This window comes from Phallusia mammillata, chromosome 4, assembly GCF_965637545.1.
Source record: "Phallusia mammillata chromosome 4, kaPhaMamm4.hap1.1, whole genome shotgun sequence".
Classification (NCBI taxonomy): Eukaryota; Metazoa; Chordata; class Ascidiacea; order Phlebobranchia; family Ascidiidae; genus Phallusia; species Phallusia mammillata.
Window position 1 is genome coordinate 15,584,958 of NC_137255.1, and position 27,842 is coordinate 15,612,799.

General features: G+C 39.2%; 1 protein-coding gene across 2 annotated transcripts; it reads right to left on the minus strand.

Annotated features, from left to right (window-relative positions):
* Positions 1–751: 751 nt before the first annotated feature.
* LOC145224740 (rapamycin-insensitive companion of mTOR-like) lies at positions 752–27,432 on the minus strand. Of its 2 annotated transcripts, none has more exons than XM_080091324.1 (37): positions 27,325–27,432; positions 26,959–27,119; positions 26,684–26,731; positions 26,507–26,604; positions 26,184–26,245; positions 25,900–26,031; positions 25,160–25,371; positions 24,834–24,975; positions 24,488–24,586; positions 24,042–24,189; positions 23,499–23,586; positions 23,074–23,231; positions 22,560–22,741; positions 20,120–20,251; positions 19,039–19,207; positions 16,920–17,128; positions 16,166–16,277; positions 15,377–15,519; positions 15,025–15,151; positions 14,489–14,653; positions 13,506–13,651; positions 12,786–12,905; positions 12,192–12,417; positions 11,798–11,980; positions 10,494–10,660; positions 9,918–10,030; positions 9,472–9,591; positions 8,909–9,097; positions 8,712–8,773; positions 7,560–8,574; positions 7,140–7,215; positions 6,547–6,655; positions 6,338–6,416; positions 5,681–5,893; positions 4,646–4,769; positions 3,742–3,880; positions 752–1,790 (listed from the first exon to the last, which is right to left on the minus strand). In XM_080091324.1, the coding sequence occupies exons 2-37, from the start codon at positions 27,038–27,040 to the stop codon at positions 1,749–1,751; spliced, it is 5,631 nt and encodes a 1,876-aa protein (XP_079947450.1). In that variant the 5' UTR covers positions 27,041–27,119; positions 27,325–27,432; the 3' UTR covers positions 752–1,748. The 2 variants fall into 2 exon arrangements, with proteins under 2 accessions (XP_079947450.1, XP_079947449.1); XM_080091323.1 differs by having other exon boundaries at positions 26,959–27,122.
* Positions 27,433–27,842: the final 410 nt, after the last annotated feature.

Sequence of the window (27,842 nt, forward strand, 5' to 3'; positions counted from 1 at the left end):
AGGTTCACTTTTCAAACACCAGCAAACGATTTTGTTTGCTCAGTGCCGGGTCGAAGGGCCTTGTTGTTTCAAACGCAAGCATTATCGCCGGCTACCTGATTTCTCCTCAAAGTCAGTGTGATTTAAAAACCCCAAAGCCGAGATGGGGATCTATTGGGCTAACAGGTGTCATTCTATGACGCCAATGTTGGTAGTGAAGGATGACCGACTGCGCTAAAGAGTCAACGAGGTCAAATGTACAAACATGTTGTTACGATAAATGGCGGCACACCGAAATTAGAATCACAGTGTTGGGAAAATTAGAGATCGAGTAACCAAGATTGGTTTCGGTTAGTGATATCAGATCAGACAAATTCGCGAGATTAGCTACTCAACTTCCTTGCTGTGAAAGCATGTGTTTCACTTTTGCGTTTATCATACATTTCGAAACAGGTGTTGACAAATAACGTGGGTTGTTAAAAAAACATACTGATCTTAATTACCTGTCAACCAAGAGAAGTTTGTTTTTCAACACAACCATTTGTTGTTGTTTTTCTATGCAAGTACATCAATATGCGATACAGTGATATTGCACTGATCGAGGGTCAAGTTCAATTTCATATATGGCCACTATTTTCTTGTTTTTTTCGAGTACTAAACAACTTGACAAGTTTAATTTGAGCGGCTCGTTTCTCTGTCAAGTTACTTTCTCTTTCACAAACAAAAATACATTTTTACACATAAACCCATTGCTGTATAAGAAGTCAAATCGTTTGGCAAGTTTTGGTTTATTCGACATAGAAAACACACGCACATACACGTTGCGAAAAGTTGAGGTGAAAAATCCTTCTTTGACGGTTTCTGGAGTTGCATTGATCTCGCAATTCCGTTTAAATATTCCGTAACAAAAACATATTCTTTAATGGCAGTTCAACTTATTTTTTATGCCTTAAGCCGCATTTTGCCGACTCGGTATGAAACGTCTTTCAAGCAGTATGTGTGAGAGTGAGACCCAACAAACTAATTTATAAACTGAGGCAAAAAGCTTGAATTGAGATAGATCAATGATCGGTACTCGGGTCGAGCGAGCGGTGAGGCAGCCAGGGAATGACGACACAATGACGTCATGCGGATGTTGGCGGAGGAACTGGAGAAGAGCATCGGGAAAAATAGGCGCATTACAGTTTCCCAGCGCCAAGAAAAGTAGGATTGCACTGCGTTGCGTATAAAATCTCAAATCGGTTTAATTTTCCTCTTTTCCAACGAGTTTGTGTTCCCTTTGTGTAGTGGTGGGATTCAGCTGGTTCGCACCGGTTCTATAGAACCGTCTCACGAAATTTTATAAGATCAGCGAACCGGTTAGCATAACTGGTTGGTGTCAATGGACTTTTTGTAACAGAGCCGGCTGAAAAATACGACTTTTGATCGTGATAGAACCGGCTGACAAATAAATTGAATCCCACCACTGTCTTTGCGGAAGGAACTGCCTAATGGGGCTTTGGTACTTTAAGCGACCAAAGTTTGTTGATCATCAAGGCGGACTTGAGGTTACAAGTAGCAGGGAGTGATGAGGCGTGGATGAACAACGCAGGTAAGCTCACAGGTAAAGGAGGAGTTGGAGGAGCAAGAGCAAGAGGAGCAAACACTCGGCATCGCGTAAAAAAGTTCATCTTGGGACAAGCGTTAAGCAATAAATAGAATTCATTAAGCTGTAGGTCATATGCGTCACCCAGTGGATACGATTTTGTGGCTGAATACAAAGCACACAACTACCTGATGCTCTGAAGGGCTCGTTGAGCGTCTTGATAAACCTTCACAACAAGAAAGGCTTGTTTTAGACATAAAAATTGCAAGTTCTAAAATGCTGACTGGACCCTTCACAACAGGCTTTATCATTGCATTAGGCCCAACAAGGTGTAAAATTTATAAAAACTAGAAGGGTGGCTTAGCACATATTGCCCTTGCATATACACTATAACCTATTTTAAAACATAAATATATTTCCTATGCTTATTTTGTATTGGGTCCCATATTAGCCATCGTCTTTTATAACTTTAGTCGTTTCTGCAGGCAAAAACTCATGGGTCCCCACACATGCAAAGTTGAAAATAATGCAATTCAAGAGATAACCATGAGAAAGTCGGGTTTTGTAAAGTAAAACACAGTAATCGGCACTGGGCTTAAATAATAATACTATGTAGAATACAAACTATAAAATTAGATTCACCCCAAGTATTGTTTGAAGTATGTCCTATTTAACGTTTTAAAAAACTGACCCATTTTAGGGGGCTAGTAGGGCTACTAATTGGGTTCGACACACAAACTAAAAAATATATAAAAACCACAATGACTCAGTCAATAGTACTGCAAAATTTCAGCCCAATCCGCCAACGTTTAAAATTTCGACCACTAGAGGTGTTTTGAGCAACCACCGTTAATGTTTCGGACGTCATAGGGCTGTTAACAAGCGCCTAACTACCATGGCGCAAAAACGACCACCAAGCAACCCACCAACGAGCAACATACAACTGGTTGCCCTTGTAACACTATTGCTCCTAAGAAATCTTTCGTTTGTGGTGCCCAGTAACATACAAATACGTTTTACACTTTAGGGCAGTGGTTCTCAAACTTTTTTACCATGCGGCGCATTAAAGAACTAAAATTTCCTTCCGCGGCACACTTCGCAGGGAAACACAACAGAAATTGATCATAAGTTTATAATTTAGTTAACTTTCAAGATTATTGTGGTGGGTGAGAACGCTTTTTATTACCAATAACTAAAATATGAGCTTTGAAACGTTGTCATGCGCACCAGTATTTTGTCATAAAGTCCTAAAACACCTGGGAATGTTTGCACTTAAAAAAATAAAACATTTCGGGGCACACTTGGAAACTCTCACGGCACACTAGTGTGCCGCGGCACACAGTTTGAGAATCACTGCTTTAGGGGCTTGTGGGGTAAATGTTAGGACTACAGGGTTGAACACGACAATCGACACCTATAAATGGCATACTATACAAGAAATCCAAATTTCAGCCAATTCTGACACTGTTTAAAAACTCACCCATTTTAGGGGGCTAGCGGGGTAAATACTGGGGTTATCAACAAAAACAAAGTGGGATGCACATCTACATGAATATATCTACCATCTGTGTAAATTTCAGCTAAATCCATCAAACATTTGATGGAAAAACGAGTCGGACAAAATTTGGGTAAAAAGACCCATTTTAGGGGGCTAGCGGGGTAAATACTGGGGTTATCAACAAAAACAAAGTGGGATGCACATCTACATAACTATATCTACCACCTGTGTAAATTTCAGCCAAATCCATCAAACATTTGATGGAAAAACGAGTCGGACAAACTTCGGGGGAAAAATACCCATTTTAGGGGGCTAGCGGGGTAAATACTGGGGTTATCAACAAAAACAAAGTGGGATGCACATCTACATAACTATATCTACCATCTGTGTAAATTTCAGCCAAATCCATCAAACATTTGATAGAAAAACGAGTCGGACAAACTTTGGGAAGAAAAAAAAGGAAGAAAAAAAGGAAGAAAAAACAAGAAAAAAAAACAAAAAAAAAAACAAAACAATTCGAGTAAAATCAATATGTGTCCCTTCAGGGAAGAGGACCCATAATTACATTGATTGCTAATATTATCATTTTACAAACAGAAAATTTACAAAATTGGTTTTCCCCCGATAATAAACAGGGCACAAACAACATTGCAGCTAATCAAAACTATATTCAGCTAACCTCTGTAAAGTGGACGTCCTGGAACAATTCTTGCACAAATCTTCGGGTGGTGAGTCGGAAACTGTACTCGCTCATGATTTGCACGATGCTGTTGTAAAGAGACACTGAATCGAATACTTCGGGTCTCTTCTCCTTCATCCTGATAAACCGTCCAAAATAATAATTTAACTTCTAGTTTGAAACGTTCTAAATACTAAGGAGTTTCCCAGTTCCACATTTGTAAACATATGTTCATTCCGCCACGAAACTGACGTAGCTTTTAAAAGATAATATTAGGGATGTGCCAAAACGGCAAATGTTCTGTTTGGTCGAGCACCGAGCATCTCACTTTAATGCTCGGTGCTCGGCCGAGCACGCTCGGTGCATTATGACGTCACAAAAAAATCCCCTTTCTACGTTTTAGCTCTACAATGCCTCTTACGTCACCGGCGGTGTTTTATTAAGTTGAACATGCCCATAAAGTACGCGTTTTTCCACTATCTAGTGCTTTTAAAAAATCATTCGTTTTTTGTTCATACACCCTTTAGAACACTAGTTACGCATGTTAGCAGGGCATGAATATGCAATTTTAACGCTCGTGTCAGTTTGTGCAACTGCTCGGCCGAGCACCGAGCATTAAAAACAGCGATGCTCGGTACCGAGTACTCGGGCTCTGGCTCGGCTCGGCCCATCCCTAGATAATAGGTCCTCAACCCTTTTGCTCTTGTTTATCCTTTTAAAATCACTTTGCTGCACATGCTGAAATTTACCCACACAATTCAGTAAACGTTTCCACTTCAAACTTACAAAGTGCCCGTTTCTACGACCGCCAAACAAATACAAAAACAACTTTTATTATTATATTGAACATGTTTCCCTAAAACGGCGTTTCTTTGCTGCACCGAGAAGAACAAATCAGACTTACATTAGTAATGCGGTTTCATGCGCTTTAATTCCAACCGAACTTCCCAGGTTAACCACGAGTTGAATAATCTCTTCATGAAGTATCGCTACATACTCGTCGCTTCCGGGTTCCATCGCTTGTCCACCTGTCATTCAAATGGCGTCAATATCAAATGACGTCAAACTCGTTACGCCGTAACACTACATATCAAGGTAAACGCGATTTAAATACAACGCTAACTTTGACATCAGAATAATCCTAATTAAAGTTTTTTTCGACTGGTAACAAGCCAACCACCAGAAAAGCTTTACACATAAGTTATGTGTCATAACCCTCTCTAAATGGTGGAATGGTCATGTCTTAACTTAATTGAACTACAAGACTACTATTTTTACATTAGGGTGAACGGAAACAGAAATTACAAAAGTCCATGAGCGACATTGTATAACATATCATTAGTGCACAATGATGTCCCGAAACACGACAGTTTCACGTTGTGGGTTATTCGCCCTGGATTTTGTGGGGTTTTAGGGCAATGTTAAGAGCCAGTCAACAGATCCCATAAAGACTACCTTGTTCAATTGGTCGCAAGCAATAATATGCACTTAACCACGGTCGGAAACAGAATAAAAATTACAGGGTTTTCATGTATCAACAGCAAACAAGCAAATGCAACACCACGTGTAACAATGCCTTTTGGTCAGCTATGTGCGAAAAATCCAATTTTCACTTCGCGTTTTTAACAACAGCAGGATTACATGCAGTGGTGGGATTCAAACTTTTGTTCAGCCGGTTCTACCACAAAAGTCATATTTTTCAATCGGTTTTGTCACAAAAAGTCCATTGACAGTAACCAGTAATGCTAACCGGTTCGCTAATCTCATAAAATTTCGTGAGACGGTTCTGTAGAACCGGTGCGAACCGGCTGAATCCCACCACTGGTTACATGTTAAATATTTAAAAACCCATTAAAACCTGACACACTTGAAATTATGAAATAGCAAAAAGGTGTTTGGACTTAAGTTGTAATCATTTGGTTTCTGAAAATCTACCTACCCAAGTAACACAGATCACTGGCTTCGCTTAACATGCTGTCAGGTGTGCGGGCACAAGGAGTGTTCACAGTTGAGTGACTTCGCCCTGGTTTGTTGGCCTTGAGGGCAGCGGCCACAGCAGGACCAAACGTGTACTCATCTAAACCCCGAAACTTGCGGCCTTGCAAGAGGTCAATCACCTTCTGTTTACCGGGGTTCTCTGTAGAAGCCGTTTCTAAATAGAAACTTTGGGTTGATACCAAAAACAAGATAGTCGTTTGCAATAAACGCAGTTGCTTTATTGTGGCTATAAACGGGAAATGGGGTAAGGATGGTCAGGTTGTTGGTGTCGGGCATTTTTATTCTCCTTCTTCCTCAGCCTATTTTGTTTGTCTCAGTACGAAAATAACTTTCTGAAGACGACATTTGAAATTCAAGTATGTTACAACGCCTATTGCGTACGCCTGGTTGTATTCATCGCAGTGAAAACGCTACAGTATTTTTTTAAAAACTACGGTCTAAATTTCGATAAGTTAGCAAACAGATTCAAAGATTACGTTTACATGTTGCAAAGGGGGTTCTGCTAAACAAATAATGAAGTGTCTATTCGAGTGTGAGTTCACAATCCGTACATAGGATAGGAAACACTATTATACAAAAAAATATATGGCGCCCTTACCTTCTTCGACCGGATCTTTCCACGTTGATAAAATGCTGCTTAAAGTTTCTCGGTCTTTCCTGCTTCCCTGGTGAAGTGGCTGAGATACAAAAAAATGAATAGTTTTATATTGTTGACAGTTTAAACGCAAAAATTTCGCAACGCGTGTAGTATATCAAGAATACACTCAGAAATGTACGCAAATAATTAGTAAACAAAGTTTTTTTTACATTGAAAATGTAGCTCAACTCTTCAGGAATAGCAATTCCAACAAAATGTGTGGCAGATATGATGTCATCGCGTTCTTCTACCGTGATCTCATCCGATGAGCTGTCGGACCTGAAAAATTTAACATTAATTTAGTAAAGTTTAATAAGATGCAAAAAAAAAACTAAAACCGTTAAGGAGCACCATATAGTAGGGATTGGTCGAGTACCGAGAAACCCAAGTTATTGCTAGTAGTAGTAGTAGTATATGCTCGGTGCGTCCGAGTATTCCATGCTATTTTTGTTCCTTCAATCACCAGCGGTATATTAGGCTGTACAGACCCTAGAAGTACGCGTTTCTGTACTTAATAACGCATCTAAAAAACAGTCGATTTTGTTCTTGGATACCCTTTCGAACCACTATAGTTTCGTATGTTAGCAGGTTATGAACATGCGACTTTAATGCTCAGGTCAGTTTGTGCAACTGCTCGGCCGAGCACCGAGCATCAGAAACAGCGATGCTCGGCATCGAGTACTCGGGTTCTGGCTCAGCTCGGCCCATCCCTACCATATAGTATTATAGTACAAAACATATTAAATACATGGACACAACTTACTGGTCACTTAACGCTTTTCTCGCTTCAGATGAAGGCGAAGCAATTTGCTGGTTGAATCTTCTTACAGCTGCCAAACCTGGAAATGCAAAGACATAACGATGTTAAAAAGTGCAAAGTTTTGTGTTGAATAGTTATTAATATAGTAGAAAGAGTTGAATACAAATGTGGCTCCAATGTTCTAACTTATTTGTGTTGACTGTATTTAAGTGTAGTTAAACAATGTTTGTTTTGTATTACAATATTTGTGATTATAACTTAACATTGAAATCAACCACTCCGTTATCAGGGTGACAATTAAGCCTTGTATACTGATTGTTATTATGTTAGTTTAATGCCAAAAACAACGAAAAAATATCTTAAAAAGCGAAAATCTAAAATAAGTTACACGTTAGATAGCGCTCAGTTAAAAACATCCAGTACCTCGAGGTTTGCTGCGACGCCACTGCGAATCATCTTCTTCCTCAGTCTTATCGACTTCCATTGTCCTTGTCGTAACCTTGGGAGATGAAGTGTCGATCGCACAACCCGAATCCAACGAAATTTCGGTGTTTCCCCGCAACCGAGACTTGCCTGTCGTAGCAACAGTCAGGTGGGAAGTTTGCTCGATTCTGATTGGTTCGTTTTCGCTTATAGGGTTCGTTTCTTCACCAATCGGAGACGGTTGCGACTTGGCAAAAGCTTCTGTAGGAGATTTCGGAGAGCAATCGCCGTTGCTTAGGATAACTGAAATGACATCTTTTAGTGGTAAGTCCAACGCTAGACGGTCCTTGAGATTTCCGTCCGATCGAGAATGAGACAAATTAAGTTTTTCTTCGTTTTGGTTGCTAAAATTCCTGTCGCCGTCACCGTTCATAGAGCAATCAGAGTTCGCCCGATGATGCTCAATGCGAATTTCGACCTTCTGCGAATTACCGGCTTTTCGAGTATTCGTTGTATTTACTTCCCTTTCCAAAACATCAGGCAACGATTGAGAGCGTTTACAACGCTCCATATCGCCATCTCGCGGCAAGTCGTAATCGCTTTGCGCAACATAAAATCGCGTGCTACCTCGCGGACGTCCAACACTGTTCTCAATGGGGATGGATTCCGTTTGACCCGAATTGTTCCTATTCCATGACGACACGTTGTTAAGCTCGTTTGTCGCGTTGCCAGGGGTAACGGATAGTTCGGTTTTAAGTGAGTATTCGGAGGATTTTCTGTTTATGGCATTTTCGGAAATTTCCATCTTCAAAGTATCTACGGACGCGTTGGATGATGACGTCAGAGTCCCGGAACTGAGTAAGCCGCGTTGGGGTGGCGAGGGGCGGGGCGAGGGCGGGGCTTCGTTCTCTTCAATCACGGATTGTTCCAAGTTGAGAAGGTCGGATTGTTCGAAGGGATGATGATCCGATACATAACCTGATGATGTTTCGTCCGTTTGTTTTTTTCGGTCGATCTGCGAAAAAAAATAACTTCACAAACATGCAGAAAAGTCTGTCTTCACTGATATACAAGTTTACAACAATGAATACCGTAACATAAATGGTAACAATTCAATACATTTAACAGTAGGTTATCGGCAAAACGACTCACATTAAATCCTGTTTTCGTAATCGACTTGCTTTTCGTCTTCTTGAAAATATTATTGACGGTACCTTAACCAAACAATAGTTTTTCGTAAAAGCCTCAAAAACCTTTTTATATAGTTTAGGTGCTTGCCGAACGAAAATATTGCGGAAAATTCATTAAACAAAAACAAACAAACATTGAAAGTGAGTATACAAGCGCACCCCAAACCCGTTCTCGGAATTTCGTCTTTGAGTTCGAAACGTTCAGGTTTGACGTCACAACTTTATCGGCGAGTAAATTTGATCGACGGTCGTTGGTGGCCGTGGTTTCTGTTGATGACGTCAGTTTCTCAGAATGGACACTGGCGGGACTTGGTGTTTTGCTGACGTTCATCGACGAATTAACAGAATCTGAAATAAAAGTTACAAACATATAACTTGCAAAAAAAACATATCAAACGCTCAAAAATGTCGCTTGGGGAAGTAAAGTTAAAATTCTGTGATTTTGTGAATTTTTTAAAACAGGTTGAACTTTTGAAATTATGGACAGAAGCACATTAATGCGTGGTCATCTCTATAGTCAAAGCGTCCCAGATACAACAAAAATGAACAGATGAAACTATCATATAGTACGCCAGGCCCATTGAAGGCGTTACAACGAATCTAGCCGATCTCCAAAGCAATCCCATAAGGCAAAACACTGGCTTGAAAATATAGCCTGCGGTGGGATTCGAACAGGGGTATTGAAACCACTTAAGTCTTAAACATTTTTTTCCAAAACTTACTTGACATCTCATTTTCGAATATGCTGGAGTGTGAGCTGAGCATGGAGGTGGAAGCACTTGTGGTAGTGGTCGGACTAGGAACATCTTCACAAATCGAGTTTTTTTTCGAATTTCTTCGGCCTAACATGTTAAAACAGGCTACGTTAAACATTTAAGCAACACTTAAAAGAACATTTTACGAATGATCCAGTCGCCCAAATGGCTGCGACTACCCCATTCCTTTACAGGTTGTTAAATGTTTTTTTTCCGCAAAAGACTTGATAAGGCGAAATCAAACACCGTAAATATCGATTTGGATAAACCAAACCTAGAACTTTAAAATAATCTGGAAGTAGTATTGCAACAGGCAACGTGGTGAAAGACGCAATATGAGAATTACCCAAGTAGATGTAGTTTCGTCTTTAGCAAGGATAAAAAATAAAGATTGAAATCAATATGAAACCTACTTCTTCTGAAACTGGATCCGGACTCGGAATTGCTTGTTCTACTTATAGCACGTGACCTTTTTTCTCTCCCGTGTGATGACGTACTCAGGTTACTCGCACTTCGACGTGGACTTCTGTTGTTTTTGTAAAAAAATAAGATTTTTCGAGATATGACTCAACAGCCTGAAGGCTCCTCACGTGAACCATGGAATTTGGTTTGGTTTTATGGATAGTTTTCCGAGTTGCAAAGGTGCCAAGGCGACTATTAATGTTTATTTTCGGGTTAATGCCAGGAACAGAGCGGTTTTACATCCGACTGTTGGTAAAGTTCAATTTTGCAAAACGTGATATTTGCAATTTGGTTGAAACTGTACCAAATTTGCACGATAAATGTCTTATCATGGGATTAAGATATGGTGAAAAAACATCAAGATATATTTCATTAATGCCTTGCCTCAAATAAGAAAAACATTAGCTTTGTTTTTATGACATGTTGCTACTAAAGTTACGTAAACATCTCACAGTGGTTGAAGGCCACATGGCGCAGGCTTAAATTGCAGCGAACAAGATGAGACAAACATTCTCTGTGCTTCTCACCTGCGTAAGTGTGAAGCGCTGGAGGCAGTCGACCACTGCGACGAAGAAGAAATCGACTTGGTCATAAGGTCACCTCGGGTCATTTGCGGGGTTACTTCGGGTTCGAACAGAGCCGAGTGCTTTCTCGCTGGGCCAGGCTCAGGCTTGTTCACTGTTCGTAAGACGCTCTACGGAGAAAATAAGCAAAATAGGTGAGGCGTGGAATTGTTTTAACTTACTGTTTATCATACGTTGCAACGTTAAATCAGGTAAAGCCATGTCTTTATTTTTTGGTATCATAACCCACAATATCTTTATTTTTGCAAGTTCAAATATAAGAGCATGTACATTCGATGCATTTTACAGTTTTAAGCAAAACAAAAACAGACAATCCTCACAAACCAATGTTGTCACAGCAATTCACAGAACATAATTTTAACAATGCAGTCCTGACAATGAGGTTTTACGCGGAGAAACCAAGAGGAGGTGGAGTTGCGGAGGAAGAGGAGTGGGAGCAAGAGTGAGACTTGTTTGTTGTCGCAAAAGGCACGCGACCTCGCCCAGGGTTCGACACCCACATGTAGACGAGCAGGAATTAGGGAAGCACATTCACACAAGGTGGTAAACAAGGGATAGCGAACCCAGTAACGCACACAATCTCTAGAAAGCCGGTCCAAAGTGCAGATTTTCGCTTTTTTACAAGGGGTGTATGTAAATATTTTTGCCAGTTTCAAGAACAGATGTAAAAAAAGAAAAAAAAAAGGCGTATACCGGATGTTTTTCGTGGGACAGATGTGACATATTGCTTTAAAACGCAAAGTCACTTTAAGGCCATAAATTTAACTTATGGTAATTTAACCTTTTGTACTTTTGTTTGTACTTAAAAGACAAAACGTTTTATTAAAAAGTGTAAACCCGTTTACTTTATATTTTTAAACGATTTCGGTCGCCATTAACACAATAGGTTAGCTTGCTTCAACAAAAAAAGCAAAACAATAGTGGATATGCCCATACCATACCCCATTGATCAATTAGGGATTGTTTAAAACGTGATCGAAAGTGGAAGATTGTCATGACCTCATAGTTTCGATCTTCACTTAAGTCGGAAGCTAAACCGGTATCAATCCATTATGCATTACCAATGCAATCACGAGGGAAAAGCCAATCAACGGCATTCATTTGAAGTTTTTAAGAAACTATTACCAGCAAATACAAATTACCAAAGGTGCAAAAATAAAGGGCACGAACGTAAGCAAAACCCTTCTAAGTTCGGAAGTAAAGTAAAACCAGTCGTTATAGATTTACCCGCAACACATTAAAATTACCTTCCACCCCAGCTCCTGTATTGCCTCCACGCCTGGTATGGTTTGTGCCATGCAGCTGAGGCAATAAATGCACGTTCCCCGCACTGATGCATTGCCGGACTGGCTAGCGAGCTCAGTGAAAAGCGGGAGCGCACCACACTCTCGCAAGAGGGGAAGTCCCAGGGCGGTAGAACCGATGTGAGCCTGAACAGAAAGTCAATGAGTTTGGTAAGATCTATGATAAAAAGTGAGTGATTTTTTTTAAAATGCAAGTATTTGGTTTAGGCTCTAACACACAGCAAATACCTCACAACATAAAACCACCCATACAAGCTATAAAACATCTTAAAATGTGTTTTTCAGCACATCTACATCATTTGAGTTCTTCAGCAAATTTACAAAAACATTCGCCTACCAAAGCCCACAGGCAACTTTTCATCTTAATAAGTCGCTTAGATTGATCCTCCTTGGTTCTGGTTCCTTTGTGAAGAGGAGGCTCCCTGTCCCCCTTCATCATGTTGCGCAGGATGTTGGTGAGACGAGGAGTAATTTCTTCCTCCACGACAACTTTCACTCCCTTCTCGAGACGACACAATTCCCCGTAAAGATGAGCAGGAAGATATACGGAATTCCGTCCTTTGCTGTGGATAAAGTCATACAGTTGCAGTTTGTGTTGGTTACATAAATTCAAATTGGCCTTGGAATGAAAAACGTGTTTATTATACTGAACATTTAAGAGTTTAAGTTGTTGATTTGCATCTATAACGTTTAAGGTCATTTTCAAAGTTGGCTACGCAAAGTACAATAGATCAGAACAACATTTGTTTCGGACGGTTAGAGAGGCACTACAAATCTTGGGAGGCTTCTTTTGCGTCTCTAGATACTTGTGCACTGTCATCACAATGCTTATGCTTTCAACTCATTATAACACAAGGCAATGGTCGTAGGCAACAGATGACCCTAAAGCCACTGTGATATAATACAAATTTTATGCACAAGGAGGTCGTACCGGTGGCCACTGCGTCTCACGAAGCCTTCCTCCTTGTTTGGTCGCTCGTAAGTGGTCAGGGAAAGCTTGAGGAGTTCCTCAACATGAAGCACGTACCTCTCGTTGTACGAATTCCACCACCTGCCAAAACCCGCAGTGTGAAATCGATTAACGCCATGCACTCAGCCACATGACGGTGGTCACGTGGCTTCAGTGAGGTCGTCGACGGTCGACTTAAAGTTGTAAACACGTCGAGACGACGGCGCTTGTCTGCTCTAGGCCGTGATTTGGCTGCCTCTCTCCGAATAATCTTAGCAGTTTTTTTGGCGTTGTTGTGACTTATTTAGTTTGGAAAAACTCTGGTGTGTAAAACACCATCGCCGAATAATTAGACACAGTTGGCGGTAGGTGCAATGGCGGTAGTAATGTGTGCTTAATTTTGTGTATATTTAATAAATGGACTGCATTTTATCAATTTTTTTAATACTATGGTAAGCTTAGAACCTAAACTAAAAATGGTTAGCAAATTTCTAACTATATGTGGTTACAAAAGCAAAATTTTAAAAACAACCATTTTAGGTGAAAAATACATGGTTCAATGTCAAGCCGCTTCGTACGAAACAATTCTAGCAATTATTTTTCTCACAATAAGAGGCTAAAAACATAATTACACTCATTGCTACGGACAACGTAAATGACAACATACATAAAACCTGTAACCCGAACAATCAAAAAACGAACCTTTCTAGCTCTCTGGCCAGATATCGGTTGTGTGCATGATACTCGAAGCCCTGGGGATCGGAGAGAAATCTGCAAACAAGTATCGCACCTCGCTCGCCAAGATGAAGGAGAGTTGGACGCAGTTTCACAACAGCTTGCAAATATTCCTAAATAAAGTTTTGTATAGTAGTTGACGTACAGCTGTCGGCTGAGGAAGCATTGTGCGTTTTTTTTTATAAGAAAACAAAATAGGTGCTATAGAAGAACTGCAGCAAATAATATATAACTCCGTCTGGTCTACAACGTATCAACGATACAGACCAGTGAATGAATCATTTAAAAACGTTGTCCCTCGACCGACCGCTAATATGCAAATGAGATCAGCAAATTAATGCAGAGGTCACGAAACGAACAACACGTCATAACGCGTCAGAGTTGGGTTGATTGACAGAAGACGTGGGACTGCTGTTCCCGAAACGCTTATGAAACGGCGAAGGAAATGGTTTGATCAGGGAACTAGAATTGTGTGGAAGCAATAGAATAGGAACAACGTTTTGTAGCTTGCTATAAGGGGAAACTAATTTCGGTGTCTGTGTTAACATAAACACATATTGCGAAATTATCTGTCAACATGCGTTGATCAAAAACATAAAAATGTTACTCATTATGTTGTGAATTTTTAATGGTTCACTATAAATGTTACAGTTACAATTCTATAACATATATATGTCAAAAAATTCACGAAACAAAGCAAAAACTTGTTCGCAGATGCTAGCACAATCAAGTAATATGCTACATTTGCAGTTGAGCATTGCAAATAATTTTAGAAACATTTATGTGACTAACATATATCTTTGATTGCGATAAAATAAGAACCAACAGTTCGCACTTATGTAACCAAATTGAACTTTGACCAAGGGCCACTGGTTTCGAAAACAACAAGTCAAACTACAATAGTGGAAAGTCGTGTCGCAAACATTCCCGAAAAGTGGAAAAACGTTTACCCTGTCATCGCACGCTTCATGTAAAATATCCAGAGCCTCAGCTGCAACTTCGTTACTTTTGTCGAATAACTGTGTGGTTAGAAGCTCCGTTCCCCAACTTTGAAATCCGGGGCAGTTGGCGCGCAAGAGAACACGCAAAAATCCTGTGCCGTACAGTCGACCAGCCTGGGGAAGACAATAGATTGTCAGTGAACTTTATGAAGGCGTTTATCATTGTGATGAGTGAATCATACGAAACCACGCAGATGTCACACAAAAAAGCATTGGCATTTCGGATAATTATCCAACGATCTTACATACGAAAAGAAAATCTTACATACCAAAAATATTGTTTCTTATTTTGAGTAGGTTTTCAAACGCAGAAAGTCAAATTTAGTGTGGCCTTTCATGTTACTGTGCAGAATAAGCTCTTGAATTAAATTTTATAATTTTATTACTTATCTAGCCTGGAACACAGCACGAATGAAAAAACAGTATAGTTTTATTGGAAGTGTTTTCAGCTAATCTCTATATATATTAAGTGAAATTAGATTTACCTCATTGCATGTGGTCAGCACTTTATTGAGCACTGCTCGGGACGGACTGTCCTCGGTGTAGTGAAGACTTGAAACCAGCAATTTAATCATATTTTCATGCGTTCCCTCAGATGCCAGGCCCAAAAAGCTGAAAAAGTAGGCAGCAAATAGTTGATGGTGAATTAGGTAAAACTGTACTATACAAAAATCGTCCTAAACCGCGTGCGTTCAATGCAAACGATTCCAGTTGCGAAAAAAACATAGTCAACTGCAGTTTGTTGCTTAAAAAACGCAGACTGATTCAAGTGTACTGAAAGCTTCAGTTAGGTACAATTGCACAACGAAATTTGTAGTCTTTATCATAGAAACTCACTAGTGATAAGCCTTGCAGTATCCCAGAACCTGGTCTCCTCTTGGGTCACAAGACAAAGCACCAAGTATGAGAAAATATTCCCTGCTGCAAGTGACAGCAAGCGAACCTACTGCTTTACTGTATCCCGATGCTTCGCTTGTTATCTGAACACAAAATTTGTTATAGATTCAACTATAATTTTTCTCTAGAACGCTATACATCTCTTAAAAGTTTAAAGACAAATACAACGGCCCAAATAGACATAAACAGGTGAACCGGTGTAACTGATGTGACCCCTCATATTACTGATGATGGCATGAGAATTTGCCGAAACGTTTGAAAATTAAAGCATGTCGCTTCTTGCGTCTATTTGGGCCCTTATCAAACTTTTCTCTACAAATGTAAATTTTTAAATGGAAGCAATATTCGGTATATGAGTGAAGAATTTAAACATTTTTAATGCATGAACGTCATATATGAGTAACATATGCAAAGCAAATCAGGTTACACAAGTTTTGATAAAAAATCTATAACAAACAAAGGTCGAAATGTCTTTCTAAGAGGAGTGACATTAAAGACGTCGTTCAACCCAGTCACATTGTATAAGGAACGAAATGCCTCTGACGTCAAGATCACCACCAAACCTTGTTTCCAGCAAATTCGTGCCAGTATCAAACTATATAGGGAATTAATTTATAAGAGAACATTTACAACTAAAATATCATTCCATAAATACATTTAATACAGTGTATGGAAAATACACTCCACACTGTTTCCAATAATAAACACAATCAGGTCTGGATGTTTTACCTCGGGCAGGGACTCCACTATGGCGGTTACCATGTTCTTCAACAATCGCTGACCTTCTTCGTCGGAATGAGCGAGGAACTGCACCATGTAACACGCAGTTGTGACAAATTTTCTGTGAGGAAAGAAAACGTACATAAAGGATTGCGCCTAGTCTGAATATACGCAAAGGATCTTGTGACTGTGACATGACAAGCCAATGACATTTGTTATTCTGTTTGCCATTAATTTGGACGTGACGTACAGTTTGGCATCCAGCGAGTGTTGCAATTACATTAACCGCCGATTCTGCTCTGGATTTTCAAAACAATTTACAAAAACAAGTCACCACTGCATGGTTAAGCTTTGTATGCTATGGCCGTAGAGTAGACCAATCAACTTAGTATGAAACTTCTTCATACTATACTTTAGTAAGTACAGACGTAACCGCTGGGTCATCAGGGGTTAAACTCTGGGAGGATCTACTTCGGATAACTAACTAACAGGTGCGAAAATTTGATTAAGGTTGAATAACTCATTCTTGACCAAACCGTTGGAACAAACCAACGATAGATACAAACAAATAGAGTAAAAACAATATAGGAAGGGGACCCATAATTATATACCTCAAGAGTGTACTCAAAACAGCACAATACTTTAAATTGGTTTCAACCGAAAAGTGGAGAGGCGGCCGATTCAAACGGAGAGAAAAGGCTAACCAAACCTTAAGCCAACGCCCTTATGTAACCCGAAATGTTTTTGTCACAGCAAACCGTACCGGTTGTGGTCAGGGATTCCGTCTTTACACAGATCGATGGAGCAGAAGAGTTTGCTCGCCGGCAGATAGAAGTAGATGAGGCGGCGGTAAAATCTCCGGAGCGTGTCGTCAGTGGCAACGCCGCGGAGAAAGGAGGCGGAGGGAGGAGAAAGAAAGAGACACTCGAGAGCGTCCCAGTCCCACTCGCGGTTGTTCTTGGTCGCTAACACCTGTGCACGCAAAATGAAGTTGTTTAGAAAAGGTTACTAGACAACTTAACATACATTATTATAAATCTTATATTTAGATTATCTACCAAGAAAACATTAAACACAAATTGGGTAAGATATGAAAAGAAATTTTAAAAGATCCTTGACCACTCAAACTGTTAGTATACGCTAAATCTGTCGCTAAATGCAGGAAATTCGAATTAACATTTGCTACCATGAGCAATAAGTACATGAAAACAGGATACAAACACCGCATTGCGCTACGTTTCGTGGGCCGCCATTTTTATTCGAAAACAAGATTTTGCCTGGCCATGAGGTGTGCTTAACCTGGGTTAACCAAACAAAAAGGTAATAGTTGAAATTCCCACCCGTTTACGCTCCTGCGGGAAAAACAACCATCGGCGTGCTTCCACGTAATAAAAGTAACGCGCGAATAAAGAGCACGAACGAGGTCGTTACATAATGAATAATAAATCCTCTCGCGGTGGGCGCAGAATGGAAAGACTGGGGGACGCATAGAACAGTTGCTTCCGACCACAAGTGGCTTTACGTGACAAGGCCGTTTGCCAGATAGCGGTGTTGGCCCAAACAGTCCAAGGGCGTCGTCCTACATCGCCACACTGGAGAAAAACTGTGCAGAAAAGGAGGGAAGGCGGTAACGAGCGTGCCCACAACGCGAGCGTTCGAAAACAAAATTCCAGAGTGAATAGCTCGCGTCTAGCCGGTCACGTGACAGCATCGATCCGCAGCGCAGCCAGCAAGCACCGACAAACAAACGAACTGAGGACGTCGTGCCGAACTCGCGCGTGCCCGAAAGGTCATTGAGAAAACGCAGCAATATTGGTACTGACTAGCTCTGGTTGCCGCATCGAATGGAAGGAAACGCTTTGGCGGGTGCAGAGGCCCCTCACTTCAGTGTGGGTTTATGTTGCATTATAATATTGACCGAATAGTATGATCCAGCCTAGCGCGGCCTTTAGGGCAAAGGGAAACACTAACAAGGCATACTGTAATTCGTAATGGATTAAGCGTGTATTCAGACACCTGACGAAATTGCAGGCAGTTTCTGAAAACTTGTGGTATCAAAAAACTACCTGCTTTTGTAAAAAAAAGCTGAGCCTATTTGTTTCCTTTAGCAAAGGCCTGATTAGCATTTTATGGTAAAAATATAGTTAAACAAATTTGCCATTAACGAACATCTATAGTCTTCACGCACATGAATTGTTAGAAATGGGGGGCACAACTGCTGCTAACAATTAAAAAATTATTATGTCGTTGCAAACTTTCTTATTTGTAAACAAGCTGCCTGGTCAAAATCTTCAAAGGTCTCAATTCTTTTATCACTGTTCTTAAACTTATTACTACACTTGAACTTGTATTCTCCTCTGTAGGGAGATGGGTTATATTACTCGGCCACACCCCAGACACACCCCCAAACCAGTTCAAGTTGTTGTTGCTCGTGCGGGCGGCGTCTGTGTTAATATTAGCGTATGAGATCACAACCGGGAAGGCGTCCTTAGGTCCGTCCACGAACAGTTTTGCAGCGAGGTTTGGCTGCAGTTGAAATAGCGAACGCCAAAACTCTGTGCCCGTAGTTCCACAGAAAACTATTAAATTACACCAGTTTTCCGGTGAACTTTGACGCGAAGACCGCAAAACCCATAGGAGAAAAACAAAAGCAAAGGACCAAAGTCTACCCATTCGTAAGATCGGCCTATCTATTACGAAAAAAACACCAAAATATTCTCACCAAGAAGATACAAACCAATATATGCGTGTAAAACATTACTACGTTTCGACACAAACTTACAAATACCTGACGATGACTATAGAAACTGTCGAAACGTAGTAATGTTTTACACTAATCCGTGAACTGTATACCAAAATAGATTTTTGTATGTTCTTCCTACCCGAGTGCTTTTGATTGCAGCAAGTGTGTTTTCTTCGGTAAAGTCCCTCATTAGATTCAGTGAGCGGTGACGACGAATGAATAAGTTGGTCGGTGACATCAGAGGGTCGAGTGACGACGAACTCCCCGAACGACCTCTGGATGATGGAAGTCCCACGACAGAAACACGCCTGTACAAAAAAAAAACATTGTCCAGTTCCAATAAAAGAAAAAAAATGTCCAGTTCCGACACACGAAAAAACACATCCCAAGTTGTGTGGTTTCATACTTTTTAATTGAGTAACGCATTTGCTGCACACTTTAGAATTCGAGTAAAAACTTTGACATGTATGTTTTTAACGCTGGCACCTTTCAATATGTGCGATTCGTTACCTTATTCGAATCGTCGTTTTCAAATTGTGCCATATCGATTACTAGGATTGGAGCAATTGATGACCTTAAAGCAAATGCTATCCCTAACCCTATTTGCCAAAGAACTCATCGATGAAACCCTTCCGGGCTTTGAAGGTTGTGTCCTTTCCACCTCAAACACCGCGCCGACCACACAACAAGCGAATTTGCGGCTTATATCGCCAAAAAACGCGGAGTCATTCTGACCGGGACCGGGAAAGAGGAAGCGAAAGTAAACTTTACACTCCACATGCACAGGAAACCGCCAACGCGTCAACGTGTCGTGTTTACCAAAACCCGGCTGCCTGACAGGGACGCTCGGCACCTAGAAGTGACATTTTGCCGTGTGTAAGTGCGAAAATGCCTGGCATATTTCGCCCTGGTCACTCTCAGTCAAGTGTTTAGCGATCGATCATCTACAGCAGAAGGGAGAAGCCGCGATTTGCATGCAACGCGCTGGGAAAGCTGTTTAGGTTCGAATCGATTGTGATGCAACCGCGATTGCGGCAAGCTTGGTTTGGGCGAAAAACAAATCCGTTTCAGTGTTGTGGTTGCCGCATTGGGGCTTGATGTGCCGTGTCTTAATATCATGCGTTATACTGAAAGTGTTTAGAACAGGGTTTATTAGAGACACAAAAACAAAATATAAAAAAACGCGAAAACATTACTTTCTGTCGCAGAAACCACCGTACCTTGGCGAGCCATTATGTTCCCTTGGTTGATCGTGTTGGAGCTGGGCAAGGTAGAGGCTGTAGAAATGGGCAACCTTGCTCGTTTCCATCATGTGTATTTCCTGCAGCTGCTTCACTGTCACATTGACGCGCCTGGAAACAGAAATTGATTTCAATTAAAATACACAGACGGTTTGCAAACATATGGACTTGGTGATCCAGTATGATATCAGGAAACGCTTACGGAACCAATTTGCGAAGCTATTTATTGTTGACAACAACAAGTTTTTGCTTATTGCGTTTTAATCTGCTCGCAGTTGTCTTTAAGGCTGGCTATGATCGACAAAACAGTGCATAAGTGAAAAAATTGCAAGGTAATCTTGCAGTGCTTTTAAAGGATCTGACATCATGTAAATTAAGTACAAAAGAAACTTCAGGCACACTAAGTAAAACCTTTTTTTAATTTACCTATGGGGGGGGGGGGGGGGGGCTGTGCGTGAACCACTAACTAGGGCAACCGAGGCCAAAATTCACAGTGCACAACTTAATATACCTATCTTCATGTGTGTGTAAATTTGAATTGGATTAAACAACGATTTATTGACCAAAACGTGGGAACACATCCGCAGTGGGCAGAAAAAAGAAAAAAAGGTAAAACAAACGAAAACAATTTGTGTCCCCTTCAGGGTAGGGGCACCATGAATATGTACCGAATAAAAACGAAACATTAAATTTACTTTTTTGCATCAGAAAATTTTCAACATTGATCTTGTCGAGAAATCCAACATGTTGCTTACACGTATTTGGACGACAACCAATTTTCCTTCTAGATCAGCGGTTCCCAAACTGGGGTCCGCGGTCCTTTAGGGGTCCGTGAGGCAATTTTAGGGGGACCGCGAAGCGGTTGAAGTAATTCTATAATCTTTTTCGGCGTCAGTTTGTGCCACTAAATAAGTTTAAATCAAAGTAGAATTGAGAATCGACTGTCTCCATTACTAAACAATTGCCTTTATTGAAGGACAACTATCAAAAAATCCAATTGTTGCGCACAATTGTAATGTTTTTTGTCCTGTTTGTGATGTCACATGCTGTCTTTGGATGATTGCTATGCGCAATTTTGCATAACTAGCTAAAATCCTGCAATTAACTTTCGTTTGTGTGAAATACACATTTAGGCTTCAGGACCGCGAGCGCTCGAAATAATGGCGAAGGGACCGTTTTGCAAAAAATATGAAAAAGTTTGGGAACCACTGTTCTAGATGGAAGCGCTTAACTCCAATTTTGCGCGATTCTCAAAACACATACCGGCACCTGCGTTGCTGGCATTGTAAACACCGCGCCCGAAATTACATTGGCATGAGTCAAACTTTTTCTCAACGCACGTTGATTCAGGATTTGCCGACCACTGAGACAAACGCGGTCGGAAGCTAAGATTGAAATCGGCCAGCGGCATTTGCAGTAACGGAAAATTCACCGCATAAACCTGATTGAGCTATACATGCTGGTACACCGAAAACCTCCGAGATTTCTTTGAAAGGATATTTCTCCACTAAAGCTAACCAACAAACTGGTGCTAGGCAATACAGGGGCGGGCTTAAGCCTTGTGAGCTTGACTGGCAATTTAGGAATGACAATAAGTGAAAGATAACTGAAAATGGAAAATGTTTTCCAAGTTATAGAATCAGTCGACGAATTTATATGAAATATATCATATATATATATATATATATATATTTCGCCTTACTGGCATCTTCAGTTCCTTATTCAAATAGAATAAGTGAAAGAAACCTTTAGGATCACATATGAAATGCGTTATTGTACTTTTGTAAGGTTGGTGCATGTCAACAAATGTATGAAATGATCATTTTAAACAGAATGCAGAAAAAAAAACACTAATCAAAACTCACACATTGGTTCATAATGGATGAAAAACAGCACAGCTAATATTTAGGCTAAATAAAACCCACCGTATACAAGAAAACAACAACAATTGGGATCACTACATTTGAACGGATGGTTTTGCTTCTATAGCAAATATCTAAACACATGTGCTGCAAGGTTTCTACATTAACAGCTGCAAGTGAGACTATGAATCAGATCATAAATTATGCAATGTTTGCTATTGTTACTCATTAAAAACAAAAAAGCCCTTTGAAAAGGCTGAATCGAGCAATGAACAAAAGTGATTTCCTAACCATGACAAAATAAGACTTGCAAACAAAGAGTACATTCTAAACAGAAATGTGTTCTGTGTCTTGCTCTCTTTAAAAAGTAAAAGGTTTCATGATAATATGACTAAGCTTCACTCCACCGAAAACATACTACTATATCAATGCAGCCAGCTTAGAAGTCTGAGACCTAGCACTGCTGGTGCAAAAAAATATTTTAGTCTTTGAATAGCAGCATTTGCATTGATTTTTCGCCCTAAAAACATTCAGTGTAGTAAGTGTAAAGTACTTACAACTGCTCTTCATTAGGCAGGTCTTTAACTCCATCTCCGAACAAATGTGGGATGTGCCACTTCCATGAGTTGCTGCTGTCACTAGGCAACAAACGACTTGAAAGATGCAGAACTTTTCCTAAGATAATGGTGGCACCAACTGAGGAGTAGGGATCAGATGAAAGAGCAACACTGCTTAGGCACTGTGTATGTAAAATTTGGTTAAGTTTGTTGTCTATAACCATCTAAACCCATACACAGGGCTGCAATTACAAATACAATGGCTGCAATTACTTGTAAGTTTATTTTGTAGTGATGATTTATTGCATTCTGCCAAGTTGGAGCAATTATATTACAAAGTATATTATGTATTACAGTATATTACATTTCCAGTCCTAAAAATGACAAAAAGCATACTGTTTTGTTTTTGAAATATAGGTTTCAAACATGTACGAAAATGTTATAGCCGCTTTAATATTTGACAGAATATAATAATCTGCTCATAAAAAGGTGTTATCTAAAATGCTTTGTATACCTTTAAAAGGCCTTCTTTGAGAAAAGCCAAAAGAAGAATGGCCAGATGACAATCAACGAGGTCAGGCCGAGCCACTGCACGCACAGGCAATAAACATTTGCCCTCAGAAACAACGAAGCCATCAGATAGTCTCCAGTTATCCTTGAAGTTTCCTGGAGCTAAAAAACACCGAATTTCAAATGTGACTTGACGTAACTGGTGTTTTTATGCTAAACGACAATTCCTTGTAAATAATCAATCATTAATAAAGAAAGAAATACAAAACAGGAAGAATGTGTTGTAGCAATACATTAACAGAGGTAGTACTTTTGTGACTCAGCATTCACAAATTTAAAAGCACTGTGACTCATCCTTGTAATTGTGATATTTATAGATACATGAGAGCCATTTATCAAGATGCCCTTTCTGATTCTACATTTTTGTACCTGCTCTGCTCAAAGCAACTTCAAAATCGTCAGTCCATGTTAGTTCATTAAAGTAGAAAAGATCACAGAGCACCATCATGATTCCTCTCTATTAATGAACAAAATGTACCTTGTTAATGTGCTGTGCATATCAACAGATTATAGTAAATATTTGATGAGATATTAGATAATTCCAGTACCGTACAACAAATGTTTACTTGGGTAACTGGTCCAACTTTCTTAAAAATGATCATATATGACATTACACTAGATACTTGTTATTCCTCATAATCAAAAATGTAGCTGAAGTCTTTCAAAAAGTGACTTCCTTGATTCAACTCTCTAGGGACGTGTTTGATGATTTTTGTATCAAAGGTTAGACTTTATTTGTATGTTTTATCGTGACAGCGGATTTCAGTCAAGCAATACCTTAAATGGTCAAATAAGCACAGAAACCATAACTAGTAGCCCTGCTAACTAATGTAAGGCTAGGTAAAGGTTCAAAAGAAATTTTTATCACTGTCTATAGTTGACTCATAGCAATTCCAATTTGAGCCAACTTACTCGAACAGTGGAGCTTGGGATGAGAAGTGCCTCCACAAAAGAGCGGATCATATTTTGGGAATGACAAACGTGGAGGATTCCAGACCATGTACGAAGAAGTGACACTATGGCCATTTTGCTTGCACTGAATCTCATTTCCTGCTCTTCCCTAGGGTACATTGACATGTGTTGTTCATTGAAAAGTAACCACAAAAAGAGAATTTATCCCAAGACAATAATTGGTTTAACAAACTCAATGGTATAGCTACTAGATTGTTGTGATCAATTACTGGCCTAAAGACTTATATTTATATGTTTTGTCTTGGTTTTATCAAATGTCAGAGCAGACTAACATTAATTAATTGTAAATAACCAAGCAGCAAACATATATTTGGGGAAGAAAAATGACCAGTTGAGTAAAATAAAATAGAAATTATATATTTATGCCTTTAAACAATAAAACTTACTTAAGTTTTGAATCTTCAACATCAGGATGAAGTCGATAGTTTAGTTCTGTAAATGGGGCAAATGTTGGACCCATATCCAATCCTGGGGCATTTCTTTGTCTGTACACAAAACACCATAAAGTGTGTAAACAATTACAAAATCCAAACCAACCAATACATTATACAAATAACAAATTCCAGTGCTTTGTTTGCAGACATGTTTGCAAAAATACTGCATTGCAGTGTTTACGACTACAACCCTCTGTAGTAAATGGAAATGAAATTCGATCTTTGGAAATTAGCTGACTTGACACAGAAACAATAGGAAGTAAAGCGATGCCTGTCTTGGCCACAACATAGCCCTTACCTTATGGATGGATGGTTGATGAGATGCATAAGGCTCATACACAAACATTCACTAATGCGATGATACATGTGGCACTCAAGGATGGCATTGATCATCGCCAATACTCCATTGCACCTCAAAAGTAGCCAGGGTTGTATAACAGCTAAAAATCAAAGTCAGTGCAAATTTATAGGTGTTACAATTTGTTTGCATTGCCATTAGGTTTGTATTTGTTAGATTTTTTAATTTACTTCTGGCCGAACCCCCCAAAAAAGTGGGTTTAAAAAGTCAACAAAACTCACAAAACACCTTACCAAACCTAATTTAGGAAATTTACAAACCCTCACCCAATTCACAAAGAACAGCAAGGCACGTGCGGTATACACGATCACGCTCTTCAGCACCACCTAATGACACAGAGACAATGCAAGCAAACAATGACAGTGGTATGATGGGTTCGAATGAATTGGAATCCTTCCGTTTCAAATGGGCCAATTTACGGACAAGGCGAATTGCTTGAATCCTTTCAACTTCATTGAAATGACTGATGTCCAAACATCTGGCAAAAAAGCAACATAGCTAACTTTGCATACAGTTTTTGACAGCTGAAAAATTAGTATTTCAAAGTACAGGAAACATACATTATTAGCACATTTAGTTATGTAATGCTCAAACTGACATTATGTATTACCCCAACAAAACCGAATAATTATACATTTACACAACAAAGTGAACTTTCCAAAACATATATTACTTTAAGGATTGAATTCTACAAAACTTTTTATTGATTTTATTTAGCATTGTGTTGTTGCTTATAGTCCAAGTAAACAAACCAAGCCATTGCAGCTGTATACTGCCTACTATTAATAACAAAACCGCAATGACAATGAATCTATATTTGATATATATGTGTTGGTTTAAACCTGACATCTCTTCCTAGGATTTCTATTTAAATAAAGAGTGCTAAAATTTAAATGTAAGTGTTCGTAAAACCACACGAAGGACCAGTGTCAAGACCATAAATATAATAGTGATACCTTACATAGAAATTGAAAAGGTTTTGGGTCAATGAATAAGACTGACATACTTTGTAATGAGGTAATCCAAATTGAGGTCCATAAAGACCTGTTTTGTCTCAGAATTATTGATGAGATATCTAAGTGCCCTCACACCAGCTGCCCGCACCTCTTTTACATCAGATACCAAAGTTGCTTTTAAGCTGTAAAACATAGAAATAATATTTGAATAAATTGAATATTGTGCATCTTCTACAATAAGATGATTATGCTTCATACTTTTAATAACAAACTCTATTTAAAATTCTAACAAAGGTGATTAAACACAATAACAATGCAGGAGTATTGTACTTACCAACTCATAATCACTTCCATAGGAATTTTGATCTGTGATTCATCACTTAAATTGCAGTACAACTAAAATATACAACAAACAAGTAAGAGGATATAACAAGGTAGCAATTAAGCGATGTACACTTGACACTATTTGTTATCATAATTTCATAAAGTTCATTCAAATATTGCTGTCATTTGTTCAATATGAGAAACCCATACTATTGGCATAACTGTCAATTTTCCACTTGTAAAAGTCTCAACTGACAACAGTATTAAAAGAGGTAAATGTATGTCATTGTTTTATGGGTTTATGGGTATATCAATCCCATCTTTCATTCTCACCTTAACTAAATTGTTCAAGTGCCCAAGTTTCCTTGCAGTTGTTATTCCTTGTTTATTGCAAACATTCAACAAAACCTCCTTCAGGATATCATTTGGATCTGTTTATTTCAATAGTAAACCTTTAACCTCATCCAAATTTACACTTACAACACATTATATGGATTTTAGGCCACCTACCTCTAGTCAGGTCCAATGGAATGTTATCATCCAAATGATCTGAGCGACCTAAACAAGGAAACAACAACTAATTAAAATGGCATAATCCGACCACAGAACACATGTGGGCTGGTTCAACACCAGGACCAGTTGCAAGTACAAATAAAATGCCAAACCTTTACAATCAGAAAACTGTATTCAACATACTGAACAAAACTTACTGTAAAGATTGCAGTGCATGGAAACTGTTATACAAAAACTCTTAGACAAACAGGTAATAAAAAATGTTGACAAACCAAATGTAGGTCTTCCACTCCTAATTTTTAAGCTTTTAATCCTTCTCGATGTGGATGGGCCACCAACAACTGACTTCATCATGTTTACTTAGAGTAGCTTCTGACAAACACCATCTCTCTTGTCACGGCTTGTGGGTTTTTCACAACTCTTCAATCATTTACTGCTGCACAATATGAGGTAAATTGTTTGTGTACGTCACACAGTAAGCAAGGTCACCCTCCTTATAATTGCAATTACAAGTAAAAATGTGGCACACACCAGATAACAGATAGTTCAGCGAAGTTTGCTATAATTTTTCAATATTTCAAATTCAACTTTTTAAGCTTGAACGACACATAGATACAGTTAAAAAGAAAATTACTTACCCATTGTAAGATGTCATATCTGGCTCAACTGATTGCATTAACAATAGAACACTAACTTACAACAACTAATTATGCTATAAGTGTCTAAAATACAAGTTACAAACCATAAAAAGCAATGTTTTTAATATTTTTTACCCACAAGGTTTCTGGCTACTACTTACCATCTACAAAGGCTCCAAACAATTAAGCTAGTAGTGAAAGTAATGTAACAATTTGAAACTATTTTTTTAGTAAATGTGGGATAAGTTAAAGAGACATGCCAAGAAAAATGATATAAAATTGTTTCTATCAATCCAGTCAGTCCAAATACTTCTGGCCACTTTCACTACAACACAATGTTGATCAGGTGTTTCGCCCTAAAATGTTATAGCTGATATTGTTATTTTATCTGATATTCTGACATGATTAACTATGTCAAATTAACTTTTTGAAAAAAAAAAACAGATAACATTTTTACAAAAAAACAAACCACTGTGTTTATAATTTAGCTTGCTTTAAATACTGATAATGAATTATTT

Coding starts and splice junctions, on each gene's coding strand:
- LOC145224740 (XM_080091324.1), bottom strand. CDS start 27,040: ATGATGAAGTCAGTTGTTGGTGGCCCATCCACATCGAGAAGGATTAAA. Junction 12,906..13,505: donor CTGGCCAGAGAGCTAGAAAG/GTTCGTTTTTTG, acceptor GGGTTTTGGCAG/GTGGTGGAATTCGTACAACG. Junction 1,791..3,741: donor AGGACGTCCACTTTACAGAG/GTTAGCTGAATA, acceptor CTTGTTGTGAAG/GTTTATCAAGACGCTCAACG.